This window comes from Caenorhabditis remanei, chromosome II, assembly GCF_010183535.1.
Source record: "Caenorhabditis remanei strain PX506 chromosome II, whole genome shotgun sequence".
NCBI lineage: Eukaryota > Metazoa > Nematoda > Chromadorea > Rhabditida > Rhabditidae > Caenorhabditis > Caenorhabditis remanei.
The window spans coordinates 2,648,054-2,663,427 of NC_071329.1; the positions used below are offsets into that span (position 1 = coordinate 2,648,054).

General features: G+C 37.5%; 6 protein-coding genes across 6 annotated transcripts; 4 read left to right on the plus strand and 2 right to left on the minus strand.

The window, feature by feature from the left end:
- Positions 1 to 880: 880 nt before the first annotated feature.
- GCK72_004102 (uncharacterized protein) lies at positions 881 to 2,117 on the plus strand (the record flags this gene model as incomplete). Its single annotated transcript, XM_053724468.1, has 4 exons — positions 881 to 975; positions 1,042 to 1,402; positions 1,510 to 1,578; positions 1,704 to 2,117. The coding sequence occupies 4 exons, from the start codon at positions 881 to 883 to the stop codon at positions 2,115 to 2,117; spliced, it is 939 nt and encodes a 312-aa protein (XP_053588662.1).
- A 555-nt stretch (positions 2,118 to 2,672) lies between these two features.
- On the plus strand, positions 2,673 to 3,908 carry GCK72_004103 (uncharacterized protein; the record flags this gene model as incomplete). The annotated part of the gene is made up of 4 exons (XM_053724469.1): positions 2,673 to 2,767; positions 2,834 to 3,188; positions 3,296 to 3,364; positions 3,495 to 3,908. 4 exons carry the CDS (start codon positions 2,673 to 2,675, stop codon positions 3,906 to 3,908), a joined length of 933 nt encoding a protein of 310 aa, XP_053588663.1.
- Positions 3,909 to 6,127: 2,219 nt separating this feature from the next.
- GCK72_004104 (uncharacterized protein) lies at positions 6,128 to 7,986 on the plus strand (the record flags this gene model as incomplete). Its single annotated transcript, XM_053724470.1, has 3 exons — positions 6,128 to 6,222; positions 6,286 to 6,631; positions 7,567 to 7,986. The coding sequence occupies 3 exons, from the start codon at positions 6,128 to 6,130 to the stop codon at positions 7,984 to 7,986; spliced, it is 861 nt and encodes a 286-aa protein (XP_053588664.1).
- Positions 7,987 to 12,690: 4,704 nt separating this feature from the next.
- GCK72_004105 (uncharacterized protein) lies at positions 12,691 to 13,045 on the plus strand (the record flags this gene model as incomplete). Its single annotated transcript, XM_003090817.2, has 2 exons — positions 12,691 to 12,907; positions 12,957 to 13,045. The coding sequence occupies 2 exons, from the start codon at positions 12,691 to 12,693 to the stop codon at positions 13,043 to 13,045; spliced, it is 306 nt and encodes a 101-aa protein (XP_003090865.2).
- A 614-nt stretch (positions 13,046 to 13,659) lies between these two features.
- On the minus strand, positions 13,660 to 14,231 carry GCK72_004106 (uncharacterized protein; the record flags this gene model as incomplete). The annotated part of the gene is made up of 2 exons (XM_053724471.1): positions 13,660 to 13,819; positions 13,867 to 14,231. The coding sequence occupies 2 exons, from the start codon at positions 14,229 to 14,231 to the stop codon at positions 13,660 to 13,662; spliced, it is 525 nt and encodes a 174-aa protein (XP_053588665.1).
- Positions 14,232 to 14,327: 96 nt separating this feature from the next.
- On the minus strand, positions 14,328 to 15,061 carry GCK72_004107 (uncharacterized protein; the record flags this gene model as incomplete). Its single annotated transcript, XM_053724472.1, has 2 exons — positions 14,328 to 14,949; positions 14,994 to 15,061. 2 exons carry the CDS (start codon positions 15,059 to 15,061, stop codon positions 14,328 to 14,330), a joined length of 690 nt encoding a protein of 229 aa, XP_053588666.1.
- Positions 15,062 to 15,374: the final 313 nt, after the last annotated feature.

Below are 15,374 nucleotides of genomic sequence, written 5' to 3' on the forward strand. Positions count from 1 at the left end.
ATTTCGTTTTTTCTTGTTATGACTTTGCTTCAAAGCGTTGTTAAGTTGTTGAAATTGTTGTTGAATTAAATTTTGTTTTTATTATATTATCTCCATCAGTTTTTGAAAAAATGAGTAGTAATTACCTCAAACGATACTTCAAAAATATGGGCAACTTTTGAAAATAATGACAAAATTTCGTAGCGAGTACACGGTGATTTTCTCGGAACCACTTGGTTTGATTTCTAGGCCATCACATTGGCGGCCCCGAGCAAACCCGCTCCAATGCGCCGTTGAAATTTCTATACCCTCAACTTTGGCTTTAATTTTCTAAAAATTTGATTATAACAACCAGCAGGTTATTTATAATGCCTCTTAAAAAAATTATGGAGAATTTTTAACAATAAGTTTCATACCATATGGCCGTCAGTTTCATAGTTTAATCCGCCAGTTACTTTTCTTGACATTCAATACAGTGTAAAAAATTATTCCATTTTCGAACGCGCTCTACCTGCACGTGCGAGAGAAGAGAGACGCAGAGCCAAACGAGTGCCGCAGTTGCAAAAACCGCGTGCCAAGCTTGCATCAAGACTCCGCCCATTTCATTTTCCACTGCGGCCGAACTTTTTTTGGCGCTACCTACTAGCTGGTTCCGAGAAAATCACCGTGAGTACGATACACAAGTCCGCAAACACTCTGCGTACTTTCTCGTCCACCGTAGTTGCATGACAAAATACGTGGATTTTGGAATTATTTCTTACTTTATTTTCAATAGAAATTCCAGCGGAAAACTGTGTTTTAATCAGATTTCACTTTGTTCATCTTTCAGTCTAGCACATTCTCGAAATTTCTTTGAGTTCTATCAATTTTAATCGATAAACTTTCAGAAAAATTATCGAAAATGGCGAGTGGAGCGATCGAGTACAAAAGCGGTACTCTTCAAGTCAGTAACTACACCAATCTTTTGGAGACAAAAACGAATAGTGGCATTACATGGTAGGTTAAATTTTTTGTTAGGCAAAAACAATCGGAATTAAATTGTATTCTACAATCATCTTATAGTATCTGGAGCGGAAAATTCATGCGCGTCAACTCATATCAAATCGATTTCAAATGGAAATTCGATTGGAATGAACTCAAAAAACAAGGAGTCGATGAGCTCACTGGACACATTACTGTCTCATTAACTAACGATCGGTTCACTGCAAAGACCATTAATGTGAAAATTACGGAGGATAATCAAGAAATCACAAAAGAAGTCTGGGGCATTTATTATTCTTATAATGTTTACTACGAGTATTCTCTCACTCCCCACTACGCTCTGATTTCTGAGAAGCCAGGTTACGACAAGATGTTCGCGCCATCCGATCAGAATGATACTATTCTGGTTGTCGACAAAAAGAAGCTTCATGTCAACAAGTCTGTGAGTTTATATGCGGGAGTTGTTATTGACTACACCTTTCATTCAATCGGTAGTTAAATATATTTATATTTATTGCTGTAATTCAATAGAAATTGTGTTAATTTCAGTTTCTCTCGTACCACTCCGAATACTTCCGCAAACTCTTCTCTTCGGATTACAAACAGGGCGATGCCAAGGTAGCGTTAATCGGTTTTCGCTTCATCAGAAGCACGGCAAACCAAAGTTACAAAAATTGTGATTTGTGCGCAGCGGTTCTCAAAAAGAATCTTCTTTGCGTTTAAACACACTTTAATTATTTCAGCCGCCAAAGCGTCAGCGTAAGCAAGTTCCTGATAACAAAGAAGTACAAACCCAAGAGTTTCCGATCAAAGATGTCTCATTCAAAGATTTCGCTCTTCTCCTCAGCACTTTCTACCCAAATCCAGTGTTCCCAACTGACGCAACTGTCGAGAAACTTCTCGAATTGGCTCGCCGCTTTGTGATTTCTTCAGTTATTAACATCATCGAGTATCATCTACTGAACAATTCGAGAATCAATAGTGAGAAGACGTTGTGGATGGCTGATGAGTATGTGATGCCAAAACTTCTCGAAAAGTGTATTCGTGGACTGAATACCGTGGAGAAAGCGAAGAAATTGGATCAATCTCCGGAATATGAGAAGTTGTCGGATAGTGCCAAAGCGAAAGCTCTCGACCGTCTCATCAAATTGTTCTAATTTTCTGATTCTTGTTGAAAAAGTTTTGTTTTTTCTTGTTATGATTTTGCTTTTATGCCAAGCCTAATTGTTGTTATGTTGTTGAATTAAATGTTGTTTTTTATTTAACAGTTTATTCCCCATCATTTTTCTCAAAAAACGAGTAGAATTACCTCAAATTTTACTTCAAAAAAGGTGAGCCCCCGTTTCACCCGAGTAGCTCTGTCATTGGTCTCGTAACGAATTTTCTTCGTTGAAACAGCGTTCCTCCCCTGTTTCATCAAAACCTCGCTTTCACCGCTGTTTCTCCGTTTCAAAACGCTGAGGATGACGAAATTTCGTAGCCAGTACGGTATGCAAGTCCGCAAACACACTGCGTACCTTCTCGTCCACCGTAGTTGCATGAAAAATATAGAAGTTTTTCACATAGCTCTCTTCATTTTCAATTGAAATTGCAACGGAAAGCTGCGTTTTAATTAGTTTTTCACTTTTTAAATCTTTCGGACTAGCATATTCTCGAAATTTCTTTCAGTTCTATCAATTCTTAACGATAAACTTTCAGAAAAATTATCGAAAATGGCAAGTGGAGCGATCAGGTACACAAGTGACTATCGAGTAGTCAGTCGCGACACCAATGTTCTGGATACAGAAGAGAACTGTAGAATTAAATGGTGAGTCAAAGTTTTTGCTAGGAAAACACAATTGGAATTAAATAATAGTCGATATTTATTTTATAGTGTCTGGAGCGGAAAAGTTAATAACGATTATCAAATCGATTTCACCTGGAAATTCGATTGGAATGAACTCAAAAATCAAGGAGTCGCCGAGATCACTGGACACATTACTGTTTCGTCAAATAACAATTCGTTCACTCCAACGAGAATTGATGTAAAAATTACGGAAGATAATCAAGAAATCACAAAAGTAGTCGGAAGCGGTTATACTACTTATACTGTTTACTACGAGTATTCTCTCACTCCCCACTACGCTCTGATTTCTGAGAAGCCAGGTTACGACAAGATGTTTGCACCATCCGATCAGAATGACACGATTCTGGTTGTTGGAGGAAAAAAGCTTCATGTCAACAAATCTGTGAGTTTATATGCCCAAGTTGTTATGATTTCACCTTTCAATCAGTCGGTAGTTAAATATATTCAAATTTATTGCAGTAAATTCAATATAAATTTTGTTAATTTCAGTTCCTCTCGTACCACTCCGAATACTTCCGCAAACTCTTCTCTTCGGACTACAAACAGGGCGATGCCAAGGTAGCGTTAAGCGGTTTTCGTTTCATCAGAAGCACGGCAAACCGAAGTTTCAAAAATTTTGATTTGTGCGCAGCGGTGCTCAAAAAGAAAACTATCTTCTTTGCGTTTAAACACACCTCACTTATTTCAGCCGCCAAAGCGCCAGCGTAAGCAAATTCCTGATAACAAAGACGGACAAATTGAACAGATTCCGATCAAAGATATCTCATTCAAAGATTTCGCTCTTCTTCTCAGCACTTTCTATCCGAATCCAGTGTTCCCAACCGACGCAACTGTTGAGAAACTTCTCAAATTGGCTCGCCGCTTTGTGGTTTCTTCAGTTATTAACATTATCGAGTATCATCTTCTAAACAACTCCAAAATCAATAGTGAAAAGATGTTGTGGATGGCTGACGAGTATTTGATGCCAAAACTTCTCGAAAAGTGTATTCGTGGACTGAACACAGTGGAGAAAGCGAAGAAATTGGATCAATCTCCGGAATACAAGAAGCTGTCGGATAGTGCCAAAGCGAAAGCACTCGACCGTCTCATCAAATTGTTCTAATTCTCTAATTTTTGTTCGTTTCTTGTTATGACTTTGCTTCTGTGCAAAGCGTTGTTAAGTTGTTGAAATTGTTGTTGAATTAAATGTTGTTTTTTATTTAACAGTTCACTTCCCATCATTTTTCCCAGAAAATGAGTAGAAATTACCTCAAATATTACTTCAAAATGTGAGCAACTTTTGAAAATAATGACAAAATATCGAAGCGAGTACGGTAGGCAAGTCCGCAAACACTCTGCGTACTTTCTCGTTTACCGTAGTTTCATGAAAATTACGTGGATTTTGGAATTATTTCTTACTTTATTTTCAACCAGCCTGTCTTCCCCGCCTTCGGCGGTTAAGCCGGCTGTCCTCTTCTCATTTACGTGGCAACCCTTTTTCAAATGTGCGCGCTTGGCCGAGTGGTCTAAAGCGGCGGTCGTGTCTAAAGCGCGCTAGTTCGGTTTTGCCCGCTGGCTCAGTTTCTCTTCTCTTTCCAAAACCGTTGCGGACAGCGCCTCAGACAACGCCCAATTGTCTTTTATATATAAGAATGATAGAAATTCAAGCGAAAAGCTGCGTTCGGACTAGCATATTCTTGAAATGTGTTTAAATTTAATCAATGTTACTGATAAATTTTCAGAAAAATTATCGAAAATGGCGAGTGGATCAATCAGGTACACGAGTGACGTTCTAGAAGTCAGTCGCGAGACCAATGTTTTGGATACAGAAGAGATTAGTGGAATTAAATGGTAAGTCAAAGGTTTTGCTAGGAAAACACAATTGGAATTAATATATAGTCGATATTTATTTTATAGTGTCTGGAGCGGAAAAGTAAACAACTCTTATCAAATCGATTTCACCTGGAAATTCAATTGGAAAGAACTTAAAAGTGAAGGAGTCTATGAGATCACTGGACACATTAAAGTCTCGTCAAAAGACAATTCGTTCACTTCAACGAAAGTTAACGTTAGATTGACTCAAAATATTCAAGTCATTACAAAGCAAGTTCAAGCTCTAAATTTTCTTTTCCATGATGTTTGCTTCGAGTATTTCCTCACTCCCCATTACGATCCAGCTCCTGTGAAACCGGATTACAACAAGATGTTGGCATCATCCGATCAAAACGATGCGATTCTGATTGTTGAAGGAAAGAAGCTTCATGTTAGCAAAGCGGTGAGTTCATTTTTTTGGTTCAGTTTCAGAGCTGTGCGGAATTCCTTCTTCCGCGGAGCTTCCGGGCATTTTTCACTTCCTTCTTCCGACTTGCTTTTTTGAAAATTTTACTTACGCACAGCTCTGTTCAGTTTCTCTTCTCTTTCAAAAACCGTTGCGGACAGTGCCTCAGACAAACAGACAAACACCACTTGTCTTTTATATATAAGAATGATATCGATTAATTTTTGAACTTTTCAGTTTCTCTCCTACCATTCCGAATATTTCCGCGCACTTTTCTCAACGAATTTCAAAGAAGGACAAATGGATGAAATTCCAATCGGAGACGTCTCATTCGACGATTTCGCTTTCCTTCTAAGCACTTTCTATCCGAATCCAGTTTTCCCATGTGACAAAACTGTCGAGAAACTTCTGGAAATGGCTCGTCGTTTTCTGGTTTCCTCTGCTATAAGCATCACTGAATATCATCTCATGAATGTTTCGAGAATCAAAAATGAAAAGAAGTTGTTGTTGGCGGACGAGTACGGAATGGCGCAACTCGTGGAGAAATGTATTCGTGAAGTGAATACCGCAGAGAAAGCGAAGCAATTGAAGCAATCGAGCGAATTTGAGAAATTGTCGGATAAAATCAAGTTCAAAATTCTCGATCGCATTATGGAGTTAATTTAACTCGATTTCGTTTGTTTTATTTCGAAAATTTTTTGTTTTGTCTTGTTATGATTTTGCTTTCATGCAAAGCTTAATTGTTGTTAAGTTGTTGAATTAAATGTTGTTTTTTTAAAAAATAGTTTTTTCCACATCATTTTTCTCAAAAAACTGAGTATAAATTACCTCAAATAATACTTCCGAAATGTGTGCATCCTTCATATAATCCATCAGAGATTTTGCAGAAGGTGAATTCAAAATAGTTGAATGAAAAATACGTGGATTTTTTAAAATAGAAATTTCAGCGAAAAGCAGTTTTTTTTTCAGATTTACTCTTTTTAATCTTTCGGTCTGGCATATTCTCAAAACCTCTTCAAGTTTTATCAATTTTAATCGATAATATTTCAGAAAACTCATCGAAAATGTCGGGTGAAGCAATCGAGTACAAAAGTGGTACTCATCAAGTCAATATTTACACTACTGTTTTAGAGATAAGCGTGAATAAATGGATGACATGGTAATTGAAGAAATTTCAGAAAAAAAGACAAAAAGGAAAAAAGAAATTTCTTCTTCTTTGCAGTGCCTGGGGAGGAACAATGGATAAATGTGCAGTAATGCATTTCAAATGGAAATTCGATTGGGATAAACTCAAAAATCAAGGAATCGACAAGTTCACTGGACACATTACTGTCAGCAATTTATTCAATACAATGAAAATCGATGTGAAACTGACAGAACATAATCTAGTATTCATAGCGCAATTTGAATGCCACAATAATTACAATAATGTCAGCTACGAGTATTCCCTCACTCCCCATTATGCTCCAATTCTTGAGAAGCTAGATTACGACAAGATGTTTGCACCATCCGATCAAAATGATACGATTTTGGTTGTTGACGGACAGAAGCTTCATGTCAACAAAACAGTGAGTAAATTTGTGAAATTTGAAAGGTCAATCAATTTTCTCTTACAAGGGATGTATTTGACGGACCGAGTTGAACTTTTTCTTTAAGACCAGGCTTGGTCGAGAAAAACTTTTCGGGAAAATCGAGAACGAAAAAATTTCTCGAAATTTTTTTTCGGGAAATCGAGTACTCGAAATTTTTTCTCGAAACTTTTTTTCGGGAAAATCGAGTACTCGAAATTTTTCTCGAAACTTTTTTTCGGGAAAATCGAGAATTTTCGAGAAATTCGAGAATTTTGTCAAACTGACTTCAAATGACTTAAAAATAACTATTTTTCGATAGATTTTATTTTTATTCATCAATGTATACTTGGTTTCACAGTTCGAGATTGGTACCCCATCAATTAAACGTTTTGCTGGAGAAACATCAGTTTCGAAAAACTTTCAGCACTTAATAGTTTTCTATTTTGGAGCACCATAGGTGAAAATTGAGAAGTATTTTTTTCAAAAACAACAAAAAATCGGTTGAAACCCTGTAAAAATAAATGGAAAATTTCGAACTTTTGAATATTACTGTTACAAAAAATTTCCCGATTTTCTCGAAATTTTTCGAGAAAATTCCCGGTCGGGAAAAATTCTCGAAAAAATTTTTCGGGAAAATTCTCGTCGGGAAATTTTCCCGAAAAAAGTCGGGAAAACCGAGAAATCGAGTATCCCGATTTCCCGACCTCGACCAAGCCTGGTTATGACCCATCAAACTTTTACTAAAAAAACTATTTCCGTACTTAAAGTTTGACAGGTCATAACTCGGTCCACGTGAGCATTTAGCAGATTTTTATTGCGGTTTTTGAATCCTCAAGGTCCAAATTACCTACGGTCAAATTTATAGAAAAAGTTCAACTCGGTCCGTCATCATACTTCCCTTGTTAAAAACTCGATTAAATATGTGTTTTCAGTTCCTCTCTTATCACTCCGAGTACTTCCGCGCACTTTTTTCATCAAAAGGACAAGTGAATGAAATTCCGATCGACGGCGTTTTTTTCGAAGATTTCGCTCTTCTTCTCAGCACTTTTTATCCGAATCCAGTGTTCCCGAATGATAGTACTGTCGAAACACTTCTAGAAATGGCCAGTTGTTTCGAGGTTTCTTCAGTTATCAACATTATCGAGTACCATTTGATGAACAATTCAAAAATCAATAGTGAGAAGATGTTATGGATGGCGGACGAGTATGTGATGCCAAAACTTCTCGAGAATTGTATTCGTGAACTGAATACCGTGGAGAAAGCGAGGAAGTTGAAGCAATCGGATGAGTATGAGAATTTGTCGGATGGCACAAAAGCAAAAGTTCTCGATCGAATTATGGATTTCATTTGAATCGATTTCGTTTTTTAAACTTTGAATTTGTTTTATTTTTATTACTTTTTGTTATCCTCCGCATTCCAGCTAGTTACTAAAAAGAATCTTAAGAGTTTCAGATCTCTCCTCGAATTTTCACGTTTCCTGTTTTTTTCTTGTTATGGTTTTGCTTTCATGTGAAGCTCAATTGTTGTTATATTGTTGAATTAAATTTTGTTTTTTATTTAACAGTTTACTCTCTCATTATTGTTCTTAAAAATGAGTAGAAATTACCTCAAATGATACTTCGAAAATGAGTGCAAATTCTGAAAATTATGAAAAAATATTGAAGTGAGTACGGTACGCAAGTCCGCAAACACTCTGCGTACCTTCTCGTCTACCGTAGTTGCATGAAAAATGCGTGGATTTTTTCGCATATTGCTCACTTTATTTTCAATAGAAATTTCAGCGAAAAGCTATGTTTTTATTCAGTTTTTCAATGTTTATTCTTTCGGACTAGCATATTCTTGAAATTTCTTTTATTTCTATCAATTTTAATCGATAAAATTTGCAGAAAATTCATCGAAAATGTCAAGTGAAACAATCTGGTACAAAAGTGGTGCTCGTCAAGTCAGTAGCTACTCCGATGTTTTAGAGAAAAGAGCGAAAATTGGAATTGCATGGTAAGCCAAATTATTTGAAGAAAAAAAAACGATCAGAATTAAATTATATTCGACATTTATCTTATAGGGATTGGATGGGAAGAGTGGACACCTCCGGACACATCGATTTCACGTGGAAGTTCTATTGGAATGAGCTCAGAAGTCTAGGAGTCGATGACATCACTGGATACATCACAGTCTCATCAACTAACAATCGGTTCACTGCAACGACCATTAATGTGAAAATTACGGAAGATAACCAAGAAATCACAAAAGAAGTCGAAGGCGATTATAATTCTTATAATGTTTACTTCGAATATTCCCTCACTCCCCACTACGCTCCAGTTCTTGAGAAACCATCATACGAAGAGATGTTTGCACCATCCGATCAGAATGATGCGATTCTGGTGGTTGAAGGAAAGAAGCTTCATGTCAACAAAACAGTGAGTGAATTCGTGAAATTTGAAAGTTTCAATCGATTTTTCTAGAATCAAAACTAGAATCAATTTTTGAAATTTTCAGTTTCTCTCCTACCACTCCGAATACTTCCGCGCTCTCTTCTCATCGAATTTCAAGGAAGGACAAATGGATGAGATTCCGATCGGAGAAGTTTCATTCGAAGATTTCGCTCTTCTCCTCAGCAATTTCTACCCAATTCAAGTTTTTCCAACTGACGGAACTGTCGAGAAACTTCTGGAATTGGCGCGTCGTTTTCTCGTTTCTTCTGCGAAAAGAAGCGCCGAGTATCATCTGCTGAACGTTTCCAGAATCAAAAATGAGAAGATGTTGTGGATGGCTGACGAGTATGGAATGCCGACACTTCTCGAGAAGTGTATTCGTAGACTGGATACGGACAAGACGAAAAAAATGAAGCAATCGGAAGAATTTGAGAAACTGTCGGATAAAACCAAATCGATCTTACTCTGTCGTCTATTGGATTTAATTTGACTCGACTTTGAATTTTTTATTTTGATTACTTATTGTTCTTGTTGTTTCTCGTTATGATTTTGCTTTCATGCGAAGCCAAATTGTTGTTGAAATATAAATGTTGTTTTTTACCAGTTTACTCTTCATTTTCTGGAAAAATGAGTAGAAATTACCTCGAATGATATTTCAAAAATGTGTGCAACTTTTGAAAATGATGACAAAATATTGAAGTGAGTACGGTGCGCAAGTCCGCAAACACTCTGCGTACTTTCCCATTTACCGTAGTTGCATTAAAAAATACGTGGAATTTTTCACTTTTTTCAATTGAAATTCCAACGAAACGCTGTCACAGGGTCATAGAATGTCCATATGAAGCAACTGCGCTCCAAAAAAATTAGCGCGAAATTCAAAAAATTTATCCAAAAAAAAATGTTTTTGTGTATTAAAATTTGTATTTTTCTCTTTTTTAGTGAATTCGATATGTTTTGTGCGAAGTTTTCTCGAAAATATCGAGAAAAATGGAAAAAAAGTCAGCTTCATTCGAAAAATTTCACTCCCTATCGTTCGTCTTACTGTGCCACGTTAAAAGTCCCGCATGCGGGCGGCATTCTGCTGATCGGCGACTCAATTGGCAATCTGCCAAGTCGTGTGCAAACGCGCTTCGCTGAGCTTCCGGTTTCGCGGGAAAATTATTTGAATTCATATGGACAAAATTTGACCCTGTGGCTGTGCTTTTAATCAGATTTTCACTTTTTTCCATCTTTCGGATTAGCATTTCCTCGAAATTTCTTTGAGTTCTATCAATTTTAATCGATAAACTTTCAGAAAATTCATCGAAAATGCCGAGTGGAGCGATCGAGTACAAAAGTGGTACTTATCTGGTCAGCACCAATGTTTTGGAGACAAATGCAAATAGTGGAATTAGATGGTAAGTCAAACTTTTTGCTAGGAAAAAATAATTGGAATTAAACACACTTGTCAAATCACGGGCCGGCCCGCAGGGCCCGGAGCAAAAAATTATTTTTGAAAATTTTTGAAAAAAAAATAATTGAAAGTCTCGGAAATTACTTTTTGAATTACCGCGCACAATTTCTTTAAAGATTAAATTAAAAAATATCTGAAAAATGCAGAAAATGTTGAAAATCTCAATTTTAGTCATAGAAAATTGATCAAAACTTTTAATTTAATCTTTAAAAATCCGTTTTCACTTGTTGTCTTTTTATAATTTCTAATCAATAATATGTTTGCCATAAAGTAGTAAACGACCAAACAATGGGAAAACGAAAAAAAAAATTTCAATATTTTGACGGCCCGGCCCGTGACAAGTATGGAATTAAATTATATTGAAATTCATCTTATAGTGTCTGGAGCGGAAAAATGAACACTTATCGAATCGATTTCGCATGGAAATTCGATTGGGATGAGCTCAGAAGTCAAGGAGTCGATGAGCTCAGTGGACACATTATTGTTACGGCAAAGGACGATTGGTTCACTACAACGAAGATCGATGTGAAACTGACAGATGATAATCAAGAAATCACAAAGCAAGTTCAAGCTCGAGGTTATCTTGATACTGCCAGCTACGAGTATTCCCTCATTCCTCGTTATGCTCCAGTTCTTGAGAAACCGTCATACGAAGAGATGTTTGCACCGTCCGATCAGAATGATACGATTCTGGTTGTTGATGGAAAAAGGCTTCATGTCAACAAAACAGTGAGTAAATTCGTGAAATGTTTGAAAGGCTAAATCAATTTTTGGCTCCGGGGGCATTCAGCAGCTAGACGTTTCGCAGCCATGAGCCCCACAGCCTTAATATTCCCGTTTTTTCAGTAATAACTTGACTTTTTCCTGTATTTAATTGTTTGAAAAGTCAAAAAGAACATTTTTGTCATTTTGATGAAGGGGACTACAAGAAACTTTGTTCAAAGCAACAAAAAAGTTTTTTTTTTGAAAAAGTGACAACTGTTTTACTCGTAGAACTAGTCGTACTCCTGAGAAGGTTCAGAGAATGAAAAAGACCACTAATTCTACGAGAAAAACTGTTTTCAGCTTTTTCAAAAATAAAAGTTGTTTTTAGACAAAATTTCTTGTAGTCCACGTTATCAAAATTAAAAAAAAAAGTTCTTTTTGACTTCTCAAACAATTAATCATCTGAAAAAACCAGTTGTCACTGAAAAACGTTAAAATTAAGGCTGTGGAGCTCATGGCTGCAAAACTTCTGCGAAATGTCCCGGAGCCCAATTTTCTCGAGAAAAAATCGATTAGTTTTCAAATTTTTCAGTTTCTGTCGTACCATTCCGAATACTTCCGCGCACTTTTCTCATCGAATTTCAAAGAAGGACAAATGGATGAAATTCCGATCGGAGACGTTTCATTCGACGATTTCGCTCTTCTCCTCAGCACTTTCTACCCAAATCCAGTGTTCCCGAATGACCGAACTGTCGAGAAACTTCTGGAATTGGCTCGTCGTTTTCTGGTTTCTTCAGTTATCAACATCATCGAATATCATCTTCTAAACAACTCGAAAATCAATAGTGAGAAGATGTTGTGGATGGCTGACGAGTATGTGATGCCAAAACTTCTCGAAAAGTGTATTCGTGGACTGGATACAACCGAAAAGGCAAAGAAATTGAAGCAATCGGGGAAGTATGGGAGTTTGTCGGATAGCACAAAAGCAAAAGTTCTCGATCGTCTATTGGATTTAATTTGACTTTTCTACTTTGTATATTTTATTATTGTATGTTGTATTATAATTCCTCATCCCCCGCATTCCAGCTTTGTGAAAATGATTGTACTTAAGAATTTCAGTTTTCTTCTTCTGTAAATATTTTTGAGCCGAAAAACCATTCTTCTGATGTAACGGACTAATAATCCATTTGTTTATCACTGTCGCCGCCCCCTTTCAGTTGACCTTATTAACTAATCCAACATATCCATTTATGGAGATTAGTAATCCGTCTTGTTTCTTAATGTCAATGTCGGTGGAGCTTATTGCTAATGTCATCCGAAACAAGATTAGCACAACAATCAACACCAACAAAAAACCTTTTAAGCTAATCCACCTCGTTAAAAACAAGGGGCGTGGCGTATAACAAGATTTTCATGGCTTCCTTGAGTATAAATATGCCAATTTTTTAAATTGAAATGCCGCATCATGCTGCGTTTTCCCATTCTTCTCTGCCTTCTGGCATCCATCTGCCTTTGCTCTGCTCACCACAACCGAAACTTCGATCAGCTTGAGTATGCGCTCGGGCAGGACACCAAGGCTCTTTCAAGACCTCGTCGTGTGCCAGCACCAGAAGAGACTCGGTATTGCAGAAAGCGAATGTTGACCTATATTTTCAGCATTTGTGAGAAGACTTGTGATTCAAGTGAGTGGTTTTTTTTTAAATTTGAAAAAAAATCGCAAAACCATTTCAGAAAACGGAAAAGACATTGCGACGGAGTGTTGTGGAAAGCAGTGCTCTCCAGAATTCGTTCGTCTTCATTGTTGCCCGTCGACTGTCTGATTTTTTTTGGAGCCTTCTGATTCTTCTTGAGCTTGTTCACACAATTGACAGTAATAAAATATTTGTTGAGTGCTCGACTTTTTATGGAAAAACCTGGCTTTATCAAGTTTGAAAAAAATTGAGTTTAGAGGCCCAATCTAGGAAAATAGACGCGTTTTATGGTTTATTTGAAAGCAGAGGGACAAAAGTGGAGCTTAGTGGATGAGGAATTCAGTCTGCTATATAGGATGCCAAAGTCCGTCGGAAACGGATTAGAAAAAATGGGCTCCAAACGGAAATACACAATTGAGCACGTAGGCATCAAGCCCCTTACTCATTGGGGGGGGGGGGCAATTATATTATGAGAGGTTGGAGAAATGTTAAAGAGAAGTCAGGTATTATGTATTCACGCTCTGCTGTCGAAGGGTTTTAAAGGCGCATCAAATTTATTGGAGGTTTCGCGGAATGGTCTCGTAATTGAAAAAATCAAGTGCCACATTTTCGAGCTTTGGATTTCTGAAAAGAACTGCAAATTATGTTTTCTGCTTCGTGACTATTCCGAACAAATCAGATGCACCTTTAACACCCTCTGGCAGCAGATCGTTAATTTATAATAGTGTGTTCACGATGTAGTCCTAACAAAAATTTGCACGTTGTCTCGCCTGAGCTTTGATTTTGACAATCAACGGCTTGTCGCAATATTTCCCTTCTTCCTCACTTGTCTCCTCCCAGTAGACTTTCAATTCTGTTTTGTCACTCAATGGAATTAGCACACGTTCTGGTTTTGTAGTGGATCTGAAAGCATCCGAAGTAGTAATGCTCGTGAACAGGGTATAACTCACCTTGCTCCCGAAATGCTCCTGAATTCATTCAAAAGGTTCTCCACATGACATGGATTCAAAAATCCGATAGAATAATAACATTCATTCGGAATTCCATCCTGTCTCCATTTTATCATAAGATCTCTGATGCTCTCTTCTTTTAAAAAACTGCTGTTTTCAAGATGTACTCGCTTATTGGGCAGTGTGATCAATATTCCTATTGAAGGTCTCCAACGGATACACAAAAGTTCTGCAGTATCTCTAACTGGATCATTAGCAATCAGTTGCGGGGCAATTTTTAAACATTTCAACGGCACAATATCCTCGGATACAACTCTTTTGAGCATTTCCATAGATTCAGTAAACGTTTGGTAATGAGCAAACATCTTGTCGATTACCAATCTATCTGTTTGTAGTGATACTGATCCTTTCAAAGCTGCTCTGAAGTCATCAAGTGTAGTAATCGATGGTCGATACGGTCTTCAGTTATGGGCGAGAGGAGACTCTTGAGCAGCAAGTGATGACGTAAAGAAATAGGAATGATCTTCAATGTTAAGAGACTCGATGAGAACTCGGCCAGCAGTACCAATAATCTTTTTCAACAAGTAATTTCTAGCCTCCGTCAAAGTTTGCTGATAATCCAAAATCTCAACTCTCTCACCATCGTTAGTAAACTGAATAAACTGGTCAAATGGCGGGTTTTCATTCGCCATTCTCATCTCATACGAACGGATTTCCAATTTTCTTTTCTCTAATTGAATGGTCCGTGTAATTCTGGATCCCGCGGTTTTCTCCAATTGAATTGCATTATGTTCTAATCTTGCTTTTATTTCAGCATCTGTTAGTACTTCTCCATCGATTTGTGTTCCTTCAGGAATCGTAGGGATACCGTACTTATCCACTTCATATTGGATCCCACCCTCCTTATTTTTCATATCTATTGATTGCGGAGTGTTCCCGGATGGGTACTTCCGAAGGACTCCAAGTCTATAAACGGTTCCGTTCATCTCAAAATTTGCGTAGTTGATCCAGAGTTGTCTGATTCTTATAGCTTGGACTTTGTGGACAGTTCGGAATGATGGACATCGTTGATAGAGTTGGAATCTAGAATTTCGTATGGAAAAGGAGGTTGGATCATTATTACTTACCTAATGTTAGGTTCGAGATACAGAGCCACACATTTGGCAGTCTCGTAGAACAGTGGAGGGTTTGACATATTGCTGAAAGTGTATAAAGTTGGAAGAAAAAAGTGTAAAATAAACGCAAAGAGAACGGCTCAACGCTCAATAGTGACAGCTAGAGGAAATACCCAACCGTTGTGTCCAATAGAGGGTCCGCCCTTATGAGCGAGTCAACAGTCGGTGACGTCACCCTAAAGTAGTGCAAATAGGATTTGATGGGTGACTTGGCTAATCGCACCTATAAATCTACGTGGAGAAGGTCTAACTGACGTTCTGCGGGAAAAATAGAAGAGGATGGGAGACCTCACCCACATCTCAGGGATGCGCTGGCCAACAGACTGCTAACAA